This window comes from Actinia tenebrosa, unplaced genomic scaffold (genome assembly GCF_029948245.1).
Source record: "Actinia tenebrosa isolate PJP-AT-01 unplaced genomic scaffold, QUT_ActTen_1.0 PGA_scaffold6__47_contigs__length_16458017, whole genome shotgun sequence".
NCBI lineage: Eukaryota > Metazoa > Cnidaria > Anthozoa > Actiniaria > Actiniidae > Actinia > Actinia tenebrosa.
This window is the reverse complement of record NW_028292583.1, coordinates 13,710,985-13,728,862: the sequence shown is the minus strand read 5'-3', so window position 1 is coordinate 13,728,862 and position 17,878 is coordinate 13,710,985. Positions and strand designations below refer to the sequence as shown.

The following is a 17,878-nucleotide window of genomic DNA, read 5'->3' as shown; positions in this document are numbered from 1 at the left end:
GGAGGACTGCTGACGACTTTGTGCCGCATAGAATTTTGGGCCTAATTTATGAAACACAATTTGGCAAAGACTTTATGCCTGTCCCTCATAATTGTGTGCTGCAGGAAGTTCATTACTAATCTATCTTAAGATTCTGTCTGGAAAACCATGTGACTTAGAAATCATAAAAAATTATCCAATGAACTTCCGTATTTTATTATTTGATAAAATTGGGCGATCGACGTAAAGGATAGTCTCCCCGCAGCATTCAATAGTTTCGGTCCCAGATCTTCACGGGTCCTAGAAAATGAAGTCATTTAGACGTGCGCCCAATTTCGATCAAGTGCTCTTACCAAGAATGCTTCAACCTCGTTCCCATAGCAATACCAAGTAATGTTGTCCATACTAAACTCAACGTAAAACGTCTTAACCCAAGCATTTCCACCATTCCCTTGAGTGGCCATGAAAAGTAGTTCTCTTGTTTGGTGCAGATCAACCTGAAGCCATTGATACTTGTCACGTGTTTCCGCACACCAGCTATAATCATGGCTGACGCGCGCATGGTATGCTGGGTGATTTTGTCGATGCGATGAAGACGTAATATCTTCGTCCTTGATCTGGTGATTCTGTAAACCAAGGGCTTTGTAGTCTTCACATTCTGTGAATCAAATTATTACTATCGTAATATTGTATTTATAATTATCATTCCAGGTCTCAGTCACGGGGATTAAAAATTTAATGAATTTTGAAGGGAAAACTACTTAGGCCATGGAAGAAGCATCTAATATACAGCTACTAAAAAAAAAAAAAAAAACTGGTAAAGGTTTTGTTGCATGTCACATCCCTAAATGCACTTATGAAAATGTATCAAGTGCGTGTATGTCAGTGCCAGCGACATGTAGTCTAGATCTCAACATGTCTTACAACATGTACATACTTACAAAAATGCAAAAAATATAGCGGTGAAGAGTTCCAGGGATAGACAATAGCGACAAAATCAAAAATATGCACACACTTAGGAAAATGGAGCATGGATGCGGTACACAAGAGGACACGTAAAGCAACAAAACCACAACTTGTTCACACTTTGGAAAATAAAGCGGGGAGATGTCCCATCATTACGTTGAATGAATTGAATATAGAATGAATAATATAGACAATCGCGGTGTTAGGTATTAACGAAACAACTGCAATCATGTGTAGCCTCAACCATATTTTTTGCTGTTAATACAGTGTCAATTACACAGCTTCATTAAAATAATATTAAAACAGAAACACCTCCATAGATATAAACTAATTAGGTTGTCTTAGTGTCATAATAACTTATTCAGTTAACTTTATTGTTTGTGTCCAATTATGATGAAGCGAAACTTTCTTACTTTGTTTCTTCTGGCTACCAGTAGTAATGTTGAATTGTTATTATCAGCCGCTGTAATTGGTGTTCAGTGTTCTTGCTGAGCGCTGCTACATAATCACCTAACCGGTTGAACCCTTCATAGCCTGACATCCACTTCACTAAATTTCCTTTTCATATTTTATTATTATTATTTTGCTGTTTTTCTATGTCCATATATGTTAAATAACTTCATATTCGTTACAAAATGTAAAGTTAAATTAAAGGGCAAACAACGACTTTGACCAGATAAACTCAATAACCAGAGCATTTATTCCTTTCGAATTCCGTTCACCAGAAACGCATTTGATAGTGAAGTTTTGGTTCCTTGAAGTTCCTGGGATGTCCAGTAACCTTATTTAAAGAAGCTTTTGCTTATCTTAAAAAATGATAAATCAAGACAAATACCTTGACAGACGATTGTAGCAAGTTGTGTTGACACAAATAACTTTAGAGCAATAACCTGGAATAGAAACTGGTGTTATTGTACACATATGACAGTAATGACGTCCTTTACAAAGTATTTGAAAAGGCCGTAAAAATACAGCGTCAAAGATAAATCATGAGAATTTTGAATTTGATGTTTAGGAACAAAAAATTTTGAAGGAAAGTTCGTATATAAAATGCGATATATTATCAAGACGGTTTATTTTCAGACTCAAACATATCTTACTTACCATCAAGCGAAGACAAGTCATCTTGAAAACGTTTGGGACCAAGAAAACATCTTAAATAATTTTTGTGCCCTATGAATCAATACTGATTGGCATTATTTAAAGTACAAATCTTATACAAATTAATATAGTCAATCAGAAACCGCAGAACTACGCATCAGCGAATAATAACGCTTCGTAGAACTATATATCTCATCAAGGTGTTACTATTGTAGGACTTGTGGTCAAACGACAAACTTTCTTTTTTCTTTTCTCTGTAATTTCATTTAAGAGAAATAATCAATAAAAAACGAGGACTATCTGTAAACTTTTTAAATTGATTATTCGTAAACTGTTTAACTTATTCATTTAAAAATAATTAAACGAAACAAACTAAGTCGGCTATTATCTTCCAGATCGCTGACAATAGTTTCTTGACAAGGGGTTCATTACGTTCAAGTTATTAATAATTAGTGAATAGAGGAACTATGGCGGTTAAATAGAGCAAGCGCTATGTTGGGAGAATCACGAGTAAAGTCCTAAAATCACGAGCCAAACAACCAGATTTTTTAATAATTGGCATGGTGCTTTTGTACTTAGCAAATCATGCGCGACGGACATTGTCATAACTAACTTGGTGACTAGCTTGCTAAATGTATATAATTAGTGAAAACTACCGACACATTTGGGGCTCGGCAGTGAACGACGTTTAGCGGGCCGCCAATAATATGTCATTTTAGAAGGGTTAAGCTGTAGCATAGTGGTATTTTTTTTAGTTCTGCTGCATGTACTACAACCCATTTAGGCATATTGAAAATGAAGAAAAATTACGAATTTTCGGGGACGTCAAAATAGGGTCCATACAAAATTCCGTAGTTTATTTAAAACGAGCATTAGCAAAACTATTTTTACACTAAATTCAAGAGAAAGTATATGCCTTTGCTAGAAAAAAATAATGGTTTGTATAAAATAAGCGAAGCCGTACGAAGCCGTTCGATCGCCGAGAAAACCTTACATTTTCTTATTCGACACAGGATGCCCATAAGCCCTTCTGGATCTCAAAATCAACTTTGAGCGATTTCTCAAAATATAAAAGGCGCTAAGGCCTTAAAGTTATATTTCAAAAATGTCTCACTACATAGGGTATTTAGGCAAAGTTTGTAAGAGCAATTTCGATTTTTTTCAACTGTCTGAGGGTTCTCGACCGTTACAGACATTTAGCCCATAACAGGTTTGGGAAACTGTCTACGAACACTGCACAATCTTTGGTGAAATAATGCATGTAAACTATCCTTTGTCTTGCTCTGATAATATTTTAGAAAGCTTCATTATATTGTAGGTTCTCATATTTTTTCCTAATGAAAACATAGCTTAACTAAACACGTTTAGGTGTGAATGGGGTAATTGACTCTTAAACAGTTCTTAGATTTCTTAACAATGAATTTTCTTTATCGTATATAGTGTGCACTGAAAAATGTCGTTTCTTACCAATAGGAGTATTCTGAGTTCTTAATATAATAGCAGGGTTGAGCTTCCTTGAAGGTCTTTAGCGACATTGGTTCAAGGAGTAACAACTGAGATAATGAATCCGTTGATACAGAGCATGTGGCATATTGTTTGTAACAGTGGCAACGTGTACAGGTGTCTAATTATAACGGAATCACGGATAGGACAATGAATAACCTCTCTCCTGATTTTTTTGGTTTTCGGTTTTCTTAACTGTCAAAAAAGGGAGGTTTCGTTTAAAATGGACAAAAGTTTTTCACTCGCCAAAAGACTTGTCTTTCTTTTTTGCTGGCTATGTAAAGCAGTTAGGTGTACGGGACAAGTACAACAACGTAAGTAAAGTATAATTTGATCTAGATGACGTGGGAAACTGAAAACTCTTGACATTTTATCCGGTTAAGAAACAGGTCCACCACTTTTCATATCTTTGACACTTTTATGTATTTGACATTTCTTTACCAAATAAGTATTATAATTGAAGTAGTTTTTACTTTCTCCTTGTGGTTTTAATCAAAGTAACTTTTGTAATATGTCGTTGGCAACAAAACGCAGTCGTGTTTCGTTGGTCTTTTGTATATGGCGGTTTTCTTATAAAATTCTAAATTGGTAATTTTAGAAAGAAGTGATTAATAATTATGGACACAAAGACTGGATAGAGCCAGTCAAATACTACGACCTATAAATAGCTGATAACTGAAAAAACAGGTAGAACGGTCATTTCGCGCTGTTACGATAAATCGTACTAGCTATTTTTCGTTCTTGGGGGAAAATGTTTTTCTCAATATACTGAATAGCTTCAATAATTAACTCTTGTTTCTTCGATGTCCTTTTTCTGTTTCGCTATCGTTGTGAACTTTTTATGTCGTCAGTTTGAAAAATAAAAATAAAAACAAATGGGGATTACAGTGGCATTTCCAAACAGTAGCTCCTCGTCCACTGAAGTTCCAATTGAAATTTAGAAACTGATTTTTGATTTTGAAGTTTAGTTAACGGTTTTCGCCATTTCTAGTGCTCTTTAAGGGCTCTTGTGTTGAAATTCGATATAGTTTTTTTTAAACATTTAGGGTCGATATCCGTGAAATATCAAGTGCCATGAAAAAAATCATATCAGTGAAGTGATGCGATATCACTTCACGGTAAAACTATCCAATAAGATCTCGCGATATATTTTTGTTTTGACTAATCAAAATCGACCCTAAATGTATAATTATTAGGATTAGCTTTTACTAAATAGATTTTATGATTATACATTAGCAGATATATTTTTATATTATCATATTATCAGATATATTATTTATTTTTTTAGCATCGAGTGTAGTTACCTTGGCTTTTATTGGAGACATAAGCTTCGACAGTGCAGTTAGATACTTTCACAATAAGGGTTTTTGCCAGTACAACACTACCTTCCAGAAAGTCGCGTCGTTTCTCAGAGAGGCTGACCTTGCTATCGCCAACTTGGAATCTCCTTTAATCAACAGTGACATACGACATGATGCCCAGCTGAAGTTTTCCCCTCTGTTGAGTGCAGACCCTGATAGCATCCAAGCACTAAGGTAAAATTTCAAAGCCATGGTTACTCACTCTTGATTTAGCAAATTTTTAGGATGTACCAGGCTGTATGATGGCTAAATGGGAATGTTGTCTAAAAGCCGCTATTTAACTTTCGCTACCAAAATGACTTGCGAATTTTCTTTTTTATTTAGATTTGCCTTTTTCTCATGAGAATAGTAGAAAATTGCTATAATGAACTGAACAAATGCAAGTGTGCAAGGGTGTCTGGTAATGGTAGTATGACGTGATAATTCAATTATCCAATCACAGATAAACAGTGATGCTCATAGTCACTAGTCATAGTCACAAGTGAAAGGAAACAGTCTAGGTTTGGCTCTCTTTTTTTAGCTTTGCAGGAATTGATATCGTTACTCTTGCTAACAACCACTACGATGACTACGGAACAAGGCCTGTAAACTACTCAGTACACTTGCTGAGCCAAATCAGTGTCCAGGCCTTTGGTTACACATACGGTCGCAAAGAAGACGACAAACCACAAGTTAGTGCCACACATAAAACAAAATAAAGAACTATTACAGCTAGTAAAACTAATGAGAAAATCTGACCCTTACATCAAATCGCGTGAGGCCTGAACTTGAATCTAGGTAAAAACTTACCAAAGAATGACCAATTTTAAGGATCAGAGTAATGACGTACACGTAGCAACGATAGACCTTTACTTGGGGTAGGGGGATAGGGGGGAAACGTTTCTAATAAATCCACAGGAAAAATCCGCAGCATACTAAAGAAACCTAATTTCATAAGCAGAAGGGTCTGCAGATGTAGAACAAATTTAAATTGAATATTAGGATTTTGTGATTTGTATTTCTACACTGTTGTGTCAAAGACAATATTGATACAGAGATTTCATTTCAGACCCCGCTATTGGTTAAGGTCAATGGGATAAGAATCGGGTTTCTTGGCTACTGTTCTACTTATCGCAAGGAGTTGACTCCTGAAGGAAAAGTTTACTTTCATTGTGTGGAGAAAAGAGGAAATCTTACAGCTGGTCCAGCCCTTTATAGTGATGAAGCTGCCACAAGAGACGTCAACGATCTCAAGGTTTGATTGTCACCTTGTAGACCTTTTGTGCTTCGTTTTGAAAAAGTTTGTTAACTTTGTGTTTCCCTCCCTCTTCCTGTTGGAAAGTTGTTAAGTTGTTAAGTTGGTTGTTCGGTTTGTTTGACTGGTTGCCAATTAATTAATTGGTTGGTAAATTGGTGAGTCATTTACGGACATTCCTTTTTTCTAACAGGGAAAAGTAGATGTCATAGTTGTTTTTATGCACTGGGGAATCGAGTATTTCACAGATCCATCAGATCGCCAAAAGAAAGAAGCCAGTCATTTACAGTCTCTTGGCGTACAGATAATCATAGGTGCCCATCCACACGTGCTTGAAGGTCACACCACCAATGGAACACAATTGATCGCCTATAGCCTTGGAAACGCCCTATTTGCACCTAAAAACAAGAATAAGGTATAGGTGGATTTAATGTTTAATCGCTGGCTCCGTTGTGGGGCTAATGAACCAACCATTTTACCCATAGGATTTGTCACTTTGCTTTAATGGAAGACCAATGAATGTCTGGTTGGTGATTTAAAAAGAGATGTCTTTTCAAAAGGAGAGGGGACCACTACTGCTAGGGTTTACCTAGTCATGATGCTTTCGTATCTTCTATATATATAAAATAATACCATTATCATCGTTCTTATTTTGTGTCAGCTATTTTATTGCAACCGCGAACCATCCGAGGAAACTGTCAAGGAATTTGAAACGTATATGGCAAGTCCTGAAGGTCTAGCTGACCCAACGACACACTCGCGAATCATGCGCGTTCAAATCGATAAGTACGTTTTAATTACAATAACAATATACTAATTAATCACGAAAACTAACAGATTGAACAACCGACTGTATGACTGACTGACTGATTGACTGACTTAATGACCAAAAGACCGCGGACCGAGAGAACGACAGACCGACAGGGACCGACCGACAGACCGAACCAATGACTGACCGACATAACAACAACAACAACAACAACAACAACAACAACGATAATAATAATGATAATAATAATCTTAATTGCACATATATATGAATTAAATCGGTGCTCCAATAAAACTTAAAGAGTAAAATATAAATTAGGCTTATGTATAAAAAGCTAAAATATGTAAAATATATTGTACCAAGAATATATGAATTTGTAAAGCTAACTAAAAACATTGAGTTTGAAAACTTGTAGCCGGAACAATACTAGATTTCCTTAATTCTTGACTTAGATCATTCTATTCTCTACTGGCCTGATATTCAAACCTTTGTTTTCCCCAGTTTCTTTTAACTTTAGGAAGCCTCAAGTTATCTTTACTCCTAATATATTATAATCACATATATCGACTGTCCAACTGACTGACCAATTGACTGAGCATCAAAAATCATGAATCGATTTGTTTTTTACCAGGAAAGGCCTTGTGGGTGCCTCTTACCTACCATTGAGAATCAATTTTGATCCCACCAGCAAATGCCTTCAGCCAACACCTACTGGACCTGCTACGAAATGGATAAGAGTTTGTAGCGCAGATGACACTGCTTGTTTAAACTAATAAGTATATCAGAAAATCAAGAGTAAAATTATTTAAACATTATCTTAAACGAATAAACTTGAAAAAGAAGAAAAAGTGTCCGAGGCCCCGTTCACACTATGCCGGATAAATTTGAATCCGCAACTTTTACACCGAAACGATGTCCACCGAAACCGAAAAAAAAGTTTTCCGTCCACGCATGAAAACGGATAAAATGTTTCGCTTCCACGCTAGTCCGATTAGATGCGGCAAAAACGCTTCATTGAACATCTGAGCATGTGCATCGAAGCTGAAATTGAGCTTGCGGTGAATTTTTAGCCTTCCCGCCATGTTTCCATGACAATCTTGGCGTCATCGTATTCGAAAAATTTCGGATACAAATTGTTCCACTCTGGAGACCGTATTTGAAAAAATCGTTTTCAGTGAAGAATTGTTCCGGATTCGCCCGGACTAGTGTGGACGGTAGGCCTAACCGAATAAATAAAAATTCGGATTCAATTTTATCCGGCATAGTGTGGACGGGGAATCAACTTGCCATTGTGTTACCGCTCCAGTTTTTCCTTTTTCTTATATATATATTTATTTATATATTCACTAATTTTTTATTTTATTTTACTACTTATTCATTATTTCTTTTATATCAGCCAAAGGTCTCAAAGTGGAATTTAGCTTCCACTAATTTAATAGGCTTAAAAGATTCAGCAAAAACAATAAAACCAAAGACAAAAAACCTCCCGTTTCAATTCTAAGGGATGGCTAAATACGGGACTTTCCGTGCAGGTAGTTAATACCAGCTGCTATAGTTTCTAAGATTGCTGAGAAATCAAAAAGAGGAGGTGAGAGAAGAAAAATATTCAAAGGGAAATTATAATTTTAACAGGACTCATTGTCTTTAGTTCGATCTCATTAAGCTGCGACACCGTCGTACTAGTGGTAGTAAACATTGTTGTTGTGGAAAGTACTACTGTTTTTCATTTGTAAATCATCTTTATAAAAGAAAAATATGGTTTTGTACACTTTAAGGTTATTTCACTTCAAGAGAAGGCCACATAGAAAAATACAGCAATCATACTAGTACACTATTCACATATAAGTGATTTTGAAAATATTTTTTCCCCTTGATATACACTTTAACAGTAAACTTCCATTAAAGTTCAACACCTGTAACATTTGGCTCCTTTTTTGACTTCTGACCTTCTTCGTCATGCATTTAGCGTTTTTTATCTGTACCAGCATATAACACGAGTTTTGAACTCTCTCTCTCTCTCTCTGATAATTTTCGCTTGTTTTAATTCTAACGAGAGAATATTTAACAATGCAGTTAACATATAGTTTTTTTATAATTACTGGACAACTTTTCCTGGTGATTACCTTTAGCTGGGGATCCCATATAACAACAGGTTAGTATATGACACGTTTGGGACAATTTTTATCAAAGCTCCACTTTCTAGGATCCTTTCGAAGTGCGTTGGTATTTATGAATGTTTAGACACTGATACTCACTAAGCCTGAACAAATGAGTCTGTAATCAAGGAGGTATTTATGGAACTCGAAAATGGTCTATTTCAAATGGGCTTATTGAATTAGTCGTCTTTTTGCATGTCCTCTATTATAATGACTACATTGTCTGACTGTTGAATTAATGTGGTTGTCAAAGTGAGAGTGGAAAAAATGAATATTTGGAAGTTCAATTTGTCTCGGGGGATTTCATCATATTATTAATTTATCAATCTTTCATAATTATCTTGAATTCGAGGCTAACGTGGGACTTATACAAAAGAAATGCCAAAAATTCCATTGAGAAAAGTGGGAATTCTTTTTTCATGTTAGCCTCGGTAGATCATTATGAGAAGCGTTCATGATGCATTGCACACATTTGAAAATACCAAAGTTTTTCATATTCTCTTATTCTCGTTAATCAGAAAATACCACCTCTTAAACATGAATTTAGATCCATTTTTATTGGTTCATAGAGACTAGTATAACCATGGATTTTGTTGGTGATATAAGCTTTGATGGGACAGTGAAGTATTATCAAGAAAAAGGATTCTGTTCGTACAACAAGACCTTGGAATATGTGGCAGGGATTCTAAGACAACCAGACCTTGCCATAGGTAACCTAGAGTCTCCGTTTGTCTCCAAGAAAATTCAACGTCAAGGGCAGTTTCAGTTCCAACCCTTGTTAAGTGCTGAGTCTGCAAGTGTTCAGGCACTCAAGTAAGATTCAGCATTATAGTCCCATTATGTGTTGGTCCCCTCTTCCAATCATCCTTACAGATATTTGTTGTACGTTTTTATTAATGAAACTTGTTGCCGCGTTGTTGTGTATCATTTTTACAGTTTCGCAGGATTCGGCTATATCACGTGGTTATCATTTTTCATTTTGCTGCTGCTGCTGCTATTCTTGTTCTTGTTGTTGCTGTTGTCGTTGTCGTCGTCGTTGTCGTTGTCGTTGTCTTTGTTGCGGTATCGTTTGTTTCGCTTTGCAGCATATGATATCACATGACTGTTCTTCTTCTTCATCTTAATGCTGCTGCTTCTGCTGTGATCTTCGTTGTTGTTGTTAAACCGAAACAATTCCAAAACGTGGTATGCATTCGTTTAGCTTCGCAGGATTTGACATCATGGGTTTAAATAATAATCATTTAAATGATTATAAAGAAATGTCAGTAAAATATACAGTAAAGATGTTAAAACAGGCTCAAATCAAGTCTTTTGGATATACACATGGCCAATTGAATGATGATGATCTTCCTCAGGTATGGATATCAGAGCCGTTTCCTTCACAAGCATAGTCAGGAGAATAGTAACCATAATAATCCTTTTCAGCTTGAGCGCGATATTCTGCGTTCCATACCGTATTTCCTTCCCAGTCTTAATGAGAGAAAATATATTGAAGGTGCATGCATATTTTGAAATGGTGTTTCAAACGAGCTCTATATTCTGCGTTTCATATTATAATACTCCAGTTTCGAGTTCTCTTTTTTTAGCCTTAGTAGTCTCGGTTAGTGTGTCATAATATTCAGCTCTATTCAACCGAAACCCGTGGCATTTTCCGTATTGTTCCGTAGTACGTACATTCCTTACTATACAATGGACCGTAATAAAAGAAAAGATACGTTAGTACACAATCGAGGCTAAGACTGAGCAAAGGCGAACTCAAAATGGGAGTGTAAATTACCTTGAGTATTATTCTTTTCCCCTTTGCCTCGCGTGTATTATTGTATGGGTTGTGATATGTGTAGGTGTACATTTTAGATTTTTTTTATAACACATGAAAAAAGTTCCCGTCAAAGTCATTGAACGAGTCTTAAAGCTGATACTTCTGCGTTTTAGCGAAGATTATTAATTAATTTATGACTGATATTTAATTACAGGAACCGTTGATCGTAACGAAGAAAGGAATCAGGATTGGATTTCTTGGTTACTGTGATGTGTTTCACTTTCATTTATCTATGCACCTGCTTTACACTTGTCTAAAACATAGAAATTCCCTTAACGCTGGACCTGCAATTTATAGCGATGCCGCTGCTACAAGAGATGTTAACAGTTTAAAGGTGAAGATAATATGCATTCGTTTAGCAGTTGGCCTAGAAAATATATTCCCATATTCTACATTCCACTGTCCTCCAACTCTTTCACTACACATAAACACACAATATAAAAACGACTGGGAAAATCTCCATAGTAACTACAAGAACTAAAGGTTTTTTGTCATGGAGCTAGGGAAGTTAAGCTTATTTATTTGGGAAGGGGGGGAAGGATGGGGGATGCGAAGTAATTTTTCTAGCAATGGTTATGAACACATGATCTATTCATTAATTCAACAATAAAAGGAAACAGCTTTCTTCAAATTAAATACGTTTATCCCTCCACGAAGGTTAATTTTTTTTTACTGATTACCCTCCACTCTGAAGCTCCAGCCCTCTACCAATAAAAACATACCTTACATTCGTATACTTAATCTTGTATAATAATAGATGTTATATGTTTTTTGCATTGTTCTCAGCATAAGGCTGATGTGATTGTAGTATCCATGCACTGGGGCATAGAAAATCAACAACCTCCAACTGACACCCAGTTCAGACAATATGAACATCTACAGTCCCTTGGCGTTGATTTGGTAATTGGCTGCCATCCACACGTATTGCAAGGCCACATGGTTTATAATGCGACGTTTGCTGCATTCAGCCTTGGAAATTTCTTATTTGGACCCATTGGTTTCCGCTTGCAGGTCTGTCTGCCTCACCGTGTGTCAGTCTATCTTTCCTTGTTGTGTTCGCCTCTTCGTCTTTCTGTCTGTCTGTGCGTTTTCCCTGTATTCATATTATCTTTTTGCCTAAACTAGGAGTTCTACAACAACAGCCAGCCCTCCATAAAAATCCAGCAGGAGTTTCAGCGTTACATGGATACTTCAAGTGATCGATCGTTACTGTCACGCATTCTTCGGGTCGTTGTAAATAAGTAAGTTCCTTCTTTTTCACATTAGTTTTTTTCTTTTGTTCTGCCTTTTCCCCCCACCTTTTTTGTCGTCGGGAAGCATGGATAGTGTGCGCCGCTATTGCGCCGACTCTCACATGTCTCGCTGTCGTATGTGACGAGTTGTTTGTTGGTTGGTCTCCTGTGCTTCGAGGTTTTCACTCCGGGTTTTCCGGTTTTCTTCCCTCCAAGAAAATAAACTTCTAAATTCTAATTGGTTCCATCGGCTTTCTAATAAAGTAGGTTTTACATCCTGTCAGGCTTTCTGTTCACCTGGACACAGGGAACCCAGCTATTTTTTTGATTATTTCTTTTAGAAAAGTGACTTTGCTCCTTATGGTTTTCCTGTGGTTTGTGGTTGCCTTTTGATCGGTTTACATTACATAAGCTGTAATCAGATCTGCGCTGGAAATTAATAGGGGATTAAATTCAAATCAATAACCCATTTTGTTTTGCTTCTCATTTAATCAAAATAAAGCCGGGTTCCCTGTGCCCTGGAGATGTAAATTACATTGCCATCTTTTTATTACTAATACGTTTGTCCTTTGTTTTTGTACTGAATGACAGGCAAGGTTTTAAGTCAGCTCAATATCTCCCAATAAAGATTCAATTCGATCGCAACAACAAATGTCTTCAGCCAAGACCTGTCAGTCATGCGCAGTGGATCAAAGTTTGCAGCAAGAAAGATAAGGCTTGTTTGATGAACATTTAAACTTGATACACTTTTCATTATATTCGCGCGTTAATGTTTTAGTAAACTTTTTTTTGCTATTAATAATTATAATTTCATGAATACGCATGCGCAAGAATAAAATATTTAAAAAAGGGCTGAGAGGCGCATATGTATTTTTCGTAGTTGTGAAATAAGTCAAATCCATGTCATGAAAATCACTTGCAACAGAAAACTATTTTATGGTCTGGAAGCTTTGGCGTTTTTTTAGGGAATAAAAGCAACATCATGAATAGGGAAAGGTAGGCTGAGGGGAAATTTTTTTTATAGTGTAAGTGGTGCTTTTGTAAGTATTTTCTTGACTTTATGTCATAAGTAAGAAAAGATCATCAATACTGAAGGTTCGAGATCTTTTTATTATGGTTTAAAGCATTGCTAGGAAACTTTACGGTATAATGGTAATAAGGGGTAGAAAACAGTTACATTTATAGCTATTTATCAAGCTTCAGTTTAATATTCCTCGCCTTCGTCTTCTCCCTCGTCATCAATTGAGTCAACTCCAACCTCTTCGTAATCCTTCTCAAGGGCTGCCAAGTCCTCACGGGCTTCGGAGAACTCTCCTTCCTCCATACCCTCTCCAACATACCAGTGCACAAAGGCACGCTTGGCATACATCAGATCAAACTTGTGATCCAGACGAGCCCAGGCCTCGGCAATGGCCGTGGTGTTGCTCAACATGCAGACGGCACGTTGCACCTTGGCCAAGTCACCACCAGGAACAACAGTGGGTGGCTGGTAGTTGATGCCAACTTTGAAGCCAGTTGGACACCAGTCAACAAACTGGATGGTTCTCTTGGTCTTAATGGTTGCAATGGCAGCATTGACATCCTTGGGCACAACATCACCACGATACAGCATGCAGCAGGCCATGTACTTGCCGTGACGTGGATCACACTTGACCATCTGATTGGCTGGCTCGAAGCAGGCATTAGTGATCTCAGCAACACTCAGTTGTTCATGGTAAGCCTTCTCTGCAGAGATGACTGGTGCATAGGTAGCCAATGGGAAGTGGATACGTGGGTATGGCACCAAGTTGGTCTGGAACTCAGTAAGATCGACATTAAGAGCGCCATCGAAGCGCAGAGATGCTGTGATGGAAGACACTATCTGCCCAATAAGGCGGTTAAGATTAGTGTAGGTCGGCCTTTCAATGTCGAGATTTCTACGACAAATGTCGAAAATGGCCTCATTGTCAACCATGAATGCACAGTCAGAGTGCTCTAGAGTGGTGTGGGTGGTCAGGATAGAGTTGTATGGCTCAACCACAGCTGTAGAGATCTGAGGAGCTGGGTAGATGGCAAATTCCAGCTTTGACTTTTTACCATAGTCAACGGACAGACGTTCCATAAGGAGTGAGGTAAAGCCTGATCCAGTACCTCCTCCAAAAGAATGGAAGATGAGAAAACCTTGAAGACCAGTACATTGATCCGCCTGGGAAAATTACAAGAAAAGTCAAAGTAAGAAGACGAGAAAAACTGCTAAGAATTTATTAATACCGCTGAATATGTTTGAAAAACTAACATAATAGCTGTCCGGCTCATAATTTTATGCACTACCTCCATCTTAAGACATATTATTAACTCTTCTCTTCATAAAAAAAATTTGTGTATTAAAAGTATATGACTTACGAGTTTTCTGATCCTATCCAGGACAATATCAATGTGTTCCTTGCCAACAGTGTAATGTCCTCTTGCATAGTTGTTCGCTGCATCTTCTTTACCGGTGATAAGCTGCTCAGGGTGGAAAAGCTGACGATAGGTACCTGTTCGTACTTCATCTGTGGAAAAAGAAGTACCAAGACGTTACTGAGAGAAAAATGACAATTTCTATGGACACGAGATGATTCCACGCCGATTTTTATCTTATTAGAATTATCAATTATGGTTTTCGTTATTTTGTAGTAGTTTTATTCATCAAGACTAGTAGTACTCTTGGTAGGTAATGTTCCGGTCTGTTTCAGATATAATCCAGTAAATTTTGGGGCTGGAATCGAAATCTTCGGCTTAAATTAAATCTTGGTTCTCGATTAAATGTGGCATGGGTTTTGTTCTGAGTGTTTTAAATCAAATTAAAAAGCACCAGTTAGCTGTCTACAATAATTCCTGTTCAAAGAATACAGAAACGAATCTTAATTGGAAACTAAAACAGTATCTCCGTTTTTAAGAGTTTCAAAAAGACGTCTACACGATAATATAAAATCCATGGCAATTTTTTTGCTGCATTCTCAAAGTCACAAGGCAAAGCGGAAAGGAGAACCTAACGTTTTGGCGGGCTACAACAGACCTCGTGTAATGTCTTCAACGTGTCGCGGCCGTGTTTTTGCATTCATTAATTTTAAACATTGTAAATTTACTTTGTTTATTCTCATAACTTTTGTTTCCACGCTCTGATTTGTGCGTTATCTATACTATTGCTAAAGTCGAGCCTTATTTTTTCGTATTTAATATATATTTCTTTTATAAGTCAATCGTATCGGCCGGTCTCATATCCCGCGCGTTTCTTCCAGCTAATCACGTGGTCGGCACCTCGCCAGCTGCACCTTGTCCTCATTTGCATACGTAGCGACGTGGCTTTGTTTTCAAGTATATTGGTCAAAAACTTTTTCTTCGTTTCATAACCTGACCCCTTTCAAATCCGAAATTTGTATGGTAATTTAAGTAGGAATTACACTTTTATGCATCTTGAGATTTTACTGAAATAACAAACTATAAAATTGAACTTTTTTTAAAAATAGTTGTGTAATATTATTAAGTAGCTCAGAAATGAGGCAGGGAGATTTCAGCTCCAATTGATCCCAAATATATGTTTGAACTTTAACAGTAAATACTTATTTGAAATACTTTTTATTTACATAGCTGTATTTGGCTGATACTAAAGAAGTTCTTGTTAGGTAGAACAGATGACTTATGTCATAAGACAACGATAGGAACATAACAAAACGATACGCTGCCGCATTTTACATGTGGTTTTACTGTTTATGCATCAACTGATATCAAAGGTGTTGCCGTTATGGTTGGTTTCAATGCATCGAAATATTAACCAAAAACTTCTTTATATAAGCTTTTTATTAATGATATATCTGATAGATTTGCGATGTAGTTACAGTCAAGAAACTTAGAGTGAACTCACCGACTACAGTAGGTTCCAAGTCGACAAACACGGCTCTAGGGACATGCTTGCCAGCACCGGTCTCGCTAAAGAAAGTGTTGAATGAGTCATCACCACCACCAAGAGTCATATCACTGGGCATTTGGCCATCGGGTTGGATTCCATGTTCAAGGCAGTACAACTCCCAACAAGCATTGCCCATTTGGACACCGGCTTGACCGACATGGATCGAGATACATTCACGCTGTAGAAACAAAATAGGCAGTCGTTGGAGATGTCGCAAAACGGAAACATTTTGGCGAAACATGGAATGGAGAAATCGTGGAAAATGTCATCTCATAAAAATACAAATCTTACCATTTTGATGGATTTGGTTATAGAAAAGGTTTCTGTTTTACAAGAAAACTTCGATTGGACGATTTTATTCCCCTGTGTAAGTTACGACCGGGAGATAATTCTTCGACAACCTTCCGAAGAGTGCGCGCGGTTTCACTAGGGCACTTGAATATAATGCAAAATCCTACTTCACTCAGGAGGGGCAGGACAATTACCATATCAACCGTCAAATATCGCTTATTTGGACAGAGAAAACATTCTTCTCTGTTGCAAAATAAAAATAAGGCAATTGCCTCAGACGTGTGCGAAACTCTGTCTTTTATCAAAAATGAGATATCTAGAAGAAAAATAAATGATACAATTTTTTTGGGGAAAAAAGTGAATATTTATGAGTCAACACGTTCTAGAAAAGTTAAGATCGAATCAGGGGGTGGAGTTGGTCAACATTTGTACCATGATGTTATGATACGCCGCTAAACATCACTGCTACAAAAGAATTGAAAGCCTTCATTATTGTTAAAATTAGAATTAAAACCTTTGTGGTCTAAACATTTCAGTAAATTCAAAATCTCATGAAGCCTGTACTGATGTATGTATTATAGTCAAACTATATTTGCGGTCTTCATAGATAAAAATAAAGAGGTTATTCAAAATTGGCCAAAATTGGCAAACGTATAAACCGAATTTATTTTGAAAACCAAAGAATCTTTAGAGCAGGTGTCCGTAGAAGATATGAATACCGAGAACTAGAAAGAAAGGTTTATATTTGTAAAGAATCTATATATATTTGTATATTTGCAATAAATTAGTAAATTTGGCCAAATTTGGATTAGAAATTATTAGGTGCGTTTATCATGAAGGATTTGGTGCACATTCATTCCAAGTGATTAACGGTTCGTTTATTCTTCTTTTGAAATTTTAAGTAATGTCCTTTGAATATACGACTACGCAATGCTACCATCATTAAGCTATTAAAAAGCTTTAGACTGGGGAAGTAAGATGGAAAATTATGGAACTTAGAACGGAGTTTGAAGATAGGTAATGAAAAATAAATTGGTGATGAACTCACGGGGAAAAATAGAGATGACAAACCCGATTAGAATCCGATTATTTGAAGTCCTTTATTGCAAATAGACTTGAGAATAAATAATGACTAGTCATAGAAGGATCAATAGAACTCCAGACAAATTTGAGTTCCTGAGAACTAGTAATCTATATATTTGGTCAGTGAAGGATGTTTGCACTTAAATTTTCTAAGTTGTTTGTCACAGAATGAACACTTTTGGATTCTTTACAAATGGCACTTCAATCAGTTCAAAGAACAAAAAGACACATGGTCGACATGGTCTAAAGAAGACAAATCATCTCAGTTATCTAGATAACTAAACTACAATGAAATATAACAGAACTCTGAACTCAAAAGTGACAGTACGCTGGAGTACGAATTCAAAGTATTAAAGATTTGACAATATTTTGGGCTGTTTTTAGGAGAGTGCATTGACTTTGAACTTTTTTTTTTCGTGACATTCACTCATGCTTAGAGTGTTGGGCAGTGCCTGG

The 17,878-nt window shown here is 36.7% G+C and overlaps 3 protein-coding genes across 3 annotated transcripts; 2 read left to right on the top strand and 1 right to left on the bottom strand.

Annotated features, from left to right (window-relative positions):
• The first annotated feature begins 3,723 nt into the window (after positions 1 to 3,723).
• Positions 3,724 to 8,794, top strand: LOC116296783 (uncharacterized). The gene is made up of 7 exons (XM_089038829.1): positions 3,724 to 3,863; positions 4,838 to 5,084; positions 5,431 to 5,581; positions 5,959 to 6,144; positions 6,338 to 6,559; positions 6,806 to 6,930; positions 7,545 to 8,794. Exons 1-7 carry the CDS (start codon positions 3,773 to 3,775, stop codon positions 7,684 to 7,686), a joined length of 1,164 nt encoding a protein of 387 aa, XP_088894955.1. The 5' UTR covers positions 3,724 to 3,772; the 3' UTR covers positions 7,687 to 8,794.
• On the top strand, positions 8,418 to 13,214 carry LOC116304060 (uncharacterized). Its single transcript, XM_089039405.1, has 7 exons — positions 8,418 to 8,445; positions 9,639 to 9,882; positions 10,271 to 10,424; positions 11,043 to 11,222; positions 11,675 to 11,899; positions 12,014 to 12,129; positions 12,712 to 13,214. Exons 1-7 carry the CDS (start codon positions 8,418 to 8,420, stop codon positions 12,854 to 12,856), a joined length of 1,092 nt encoding a protein of 363 aa, XP_088895531.1. The 3' UTR covers positions 12,857 to 13,214.
• LOC116294078 (tubulin alpha-1 chain) lies at positions 13,211 to 16,497 on the bottom strand. The gene is made up of 4 exons (XM_089038711.1): positions 16,340 to 16,497; positions 16,004 to 16,226; positions 14,503 to 14,651; positions 13,211 to 14,305 (listed from the first exon to the last, which is right to left on the bottom strand). The coding sequence occupies exons 1-4, from the start codon at positions 16,340 to 16,342 to the stop codon at positions 13,325 to 13,327; spliced, it is 1,356 nt and encodes a 451-aa protein (XP_088894837.1). The 5' UTR covers positions 16,343 to 16,497; the 3' UTR covers positions 13,211 to 13,324.
• Between the last annotated feature and the right edge of the window lie 1,381 nt (positions 16,498 to 17,878).

Bases quoted from the DNA above. Each gene is read 5' to 3' on its own strand.
- LOC116296783 (XM_089038829.1), top strand. From the start codon at position 3,773: ATGGACAAAAGTTTTTCACTCGCCAAAAGACTTGTCTTTCTTTTTTGC. The intron at 6,560-6,805 runs GTATAGGTGGAT...ATTTTGTGTCAG, and splicing joins CACCTAAAAACAAGAATAAG to CTATTTTATTGCAACCGCGA. The intron at 6,931-7,544 runs GTACGTTTTAAT...GTTTTTTACCAG, and splicing joins ATGCGCGTTCAAATCGATAA to GAAAGGCCTTGTGGGTGCCT.
- LOC116304060 (XM_089039405.1), top strand. From the start codon at position 8,418: ATGGCTAAATACGGGACTTTCCGTGCAG. The intron at 10,425-11,042 runs GTATGGATATCA...ATTTAATTACAG, and splicing joins ATGATGATGATCTTCCTCAG to GAACCGTTGATCGTAACGAA. The intron at 11,223-11,674 runs GTGAAGATAATA...CATTGTTCTCAG, and splicing joins GAGATGTTAACAGTTTAAAG to CATAAGGCTGATGTGATTGT.
- LOC116294078 (XM_089038711.1), bottom strand. The intron at 14,652-16,003 runs GTGAGTTCACTC...CTTTTTCCACAG, and splicing joins CTTGGAACCTACTGTAGTCG to ATGAAGTACGAACAGGTACC. The intron at 14,306-14,502 runs GTAAGTCATATA...TAATTTTCCCAG, and splicing joins TGGATAGGATCAGAAAACTC to GCGGATCAATGTACTGGTCT.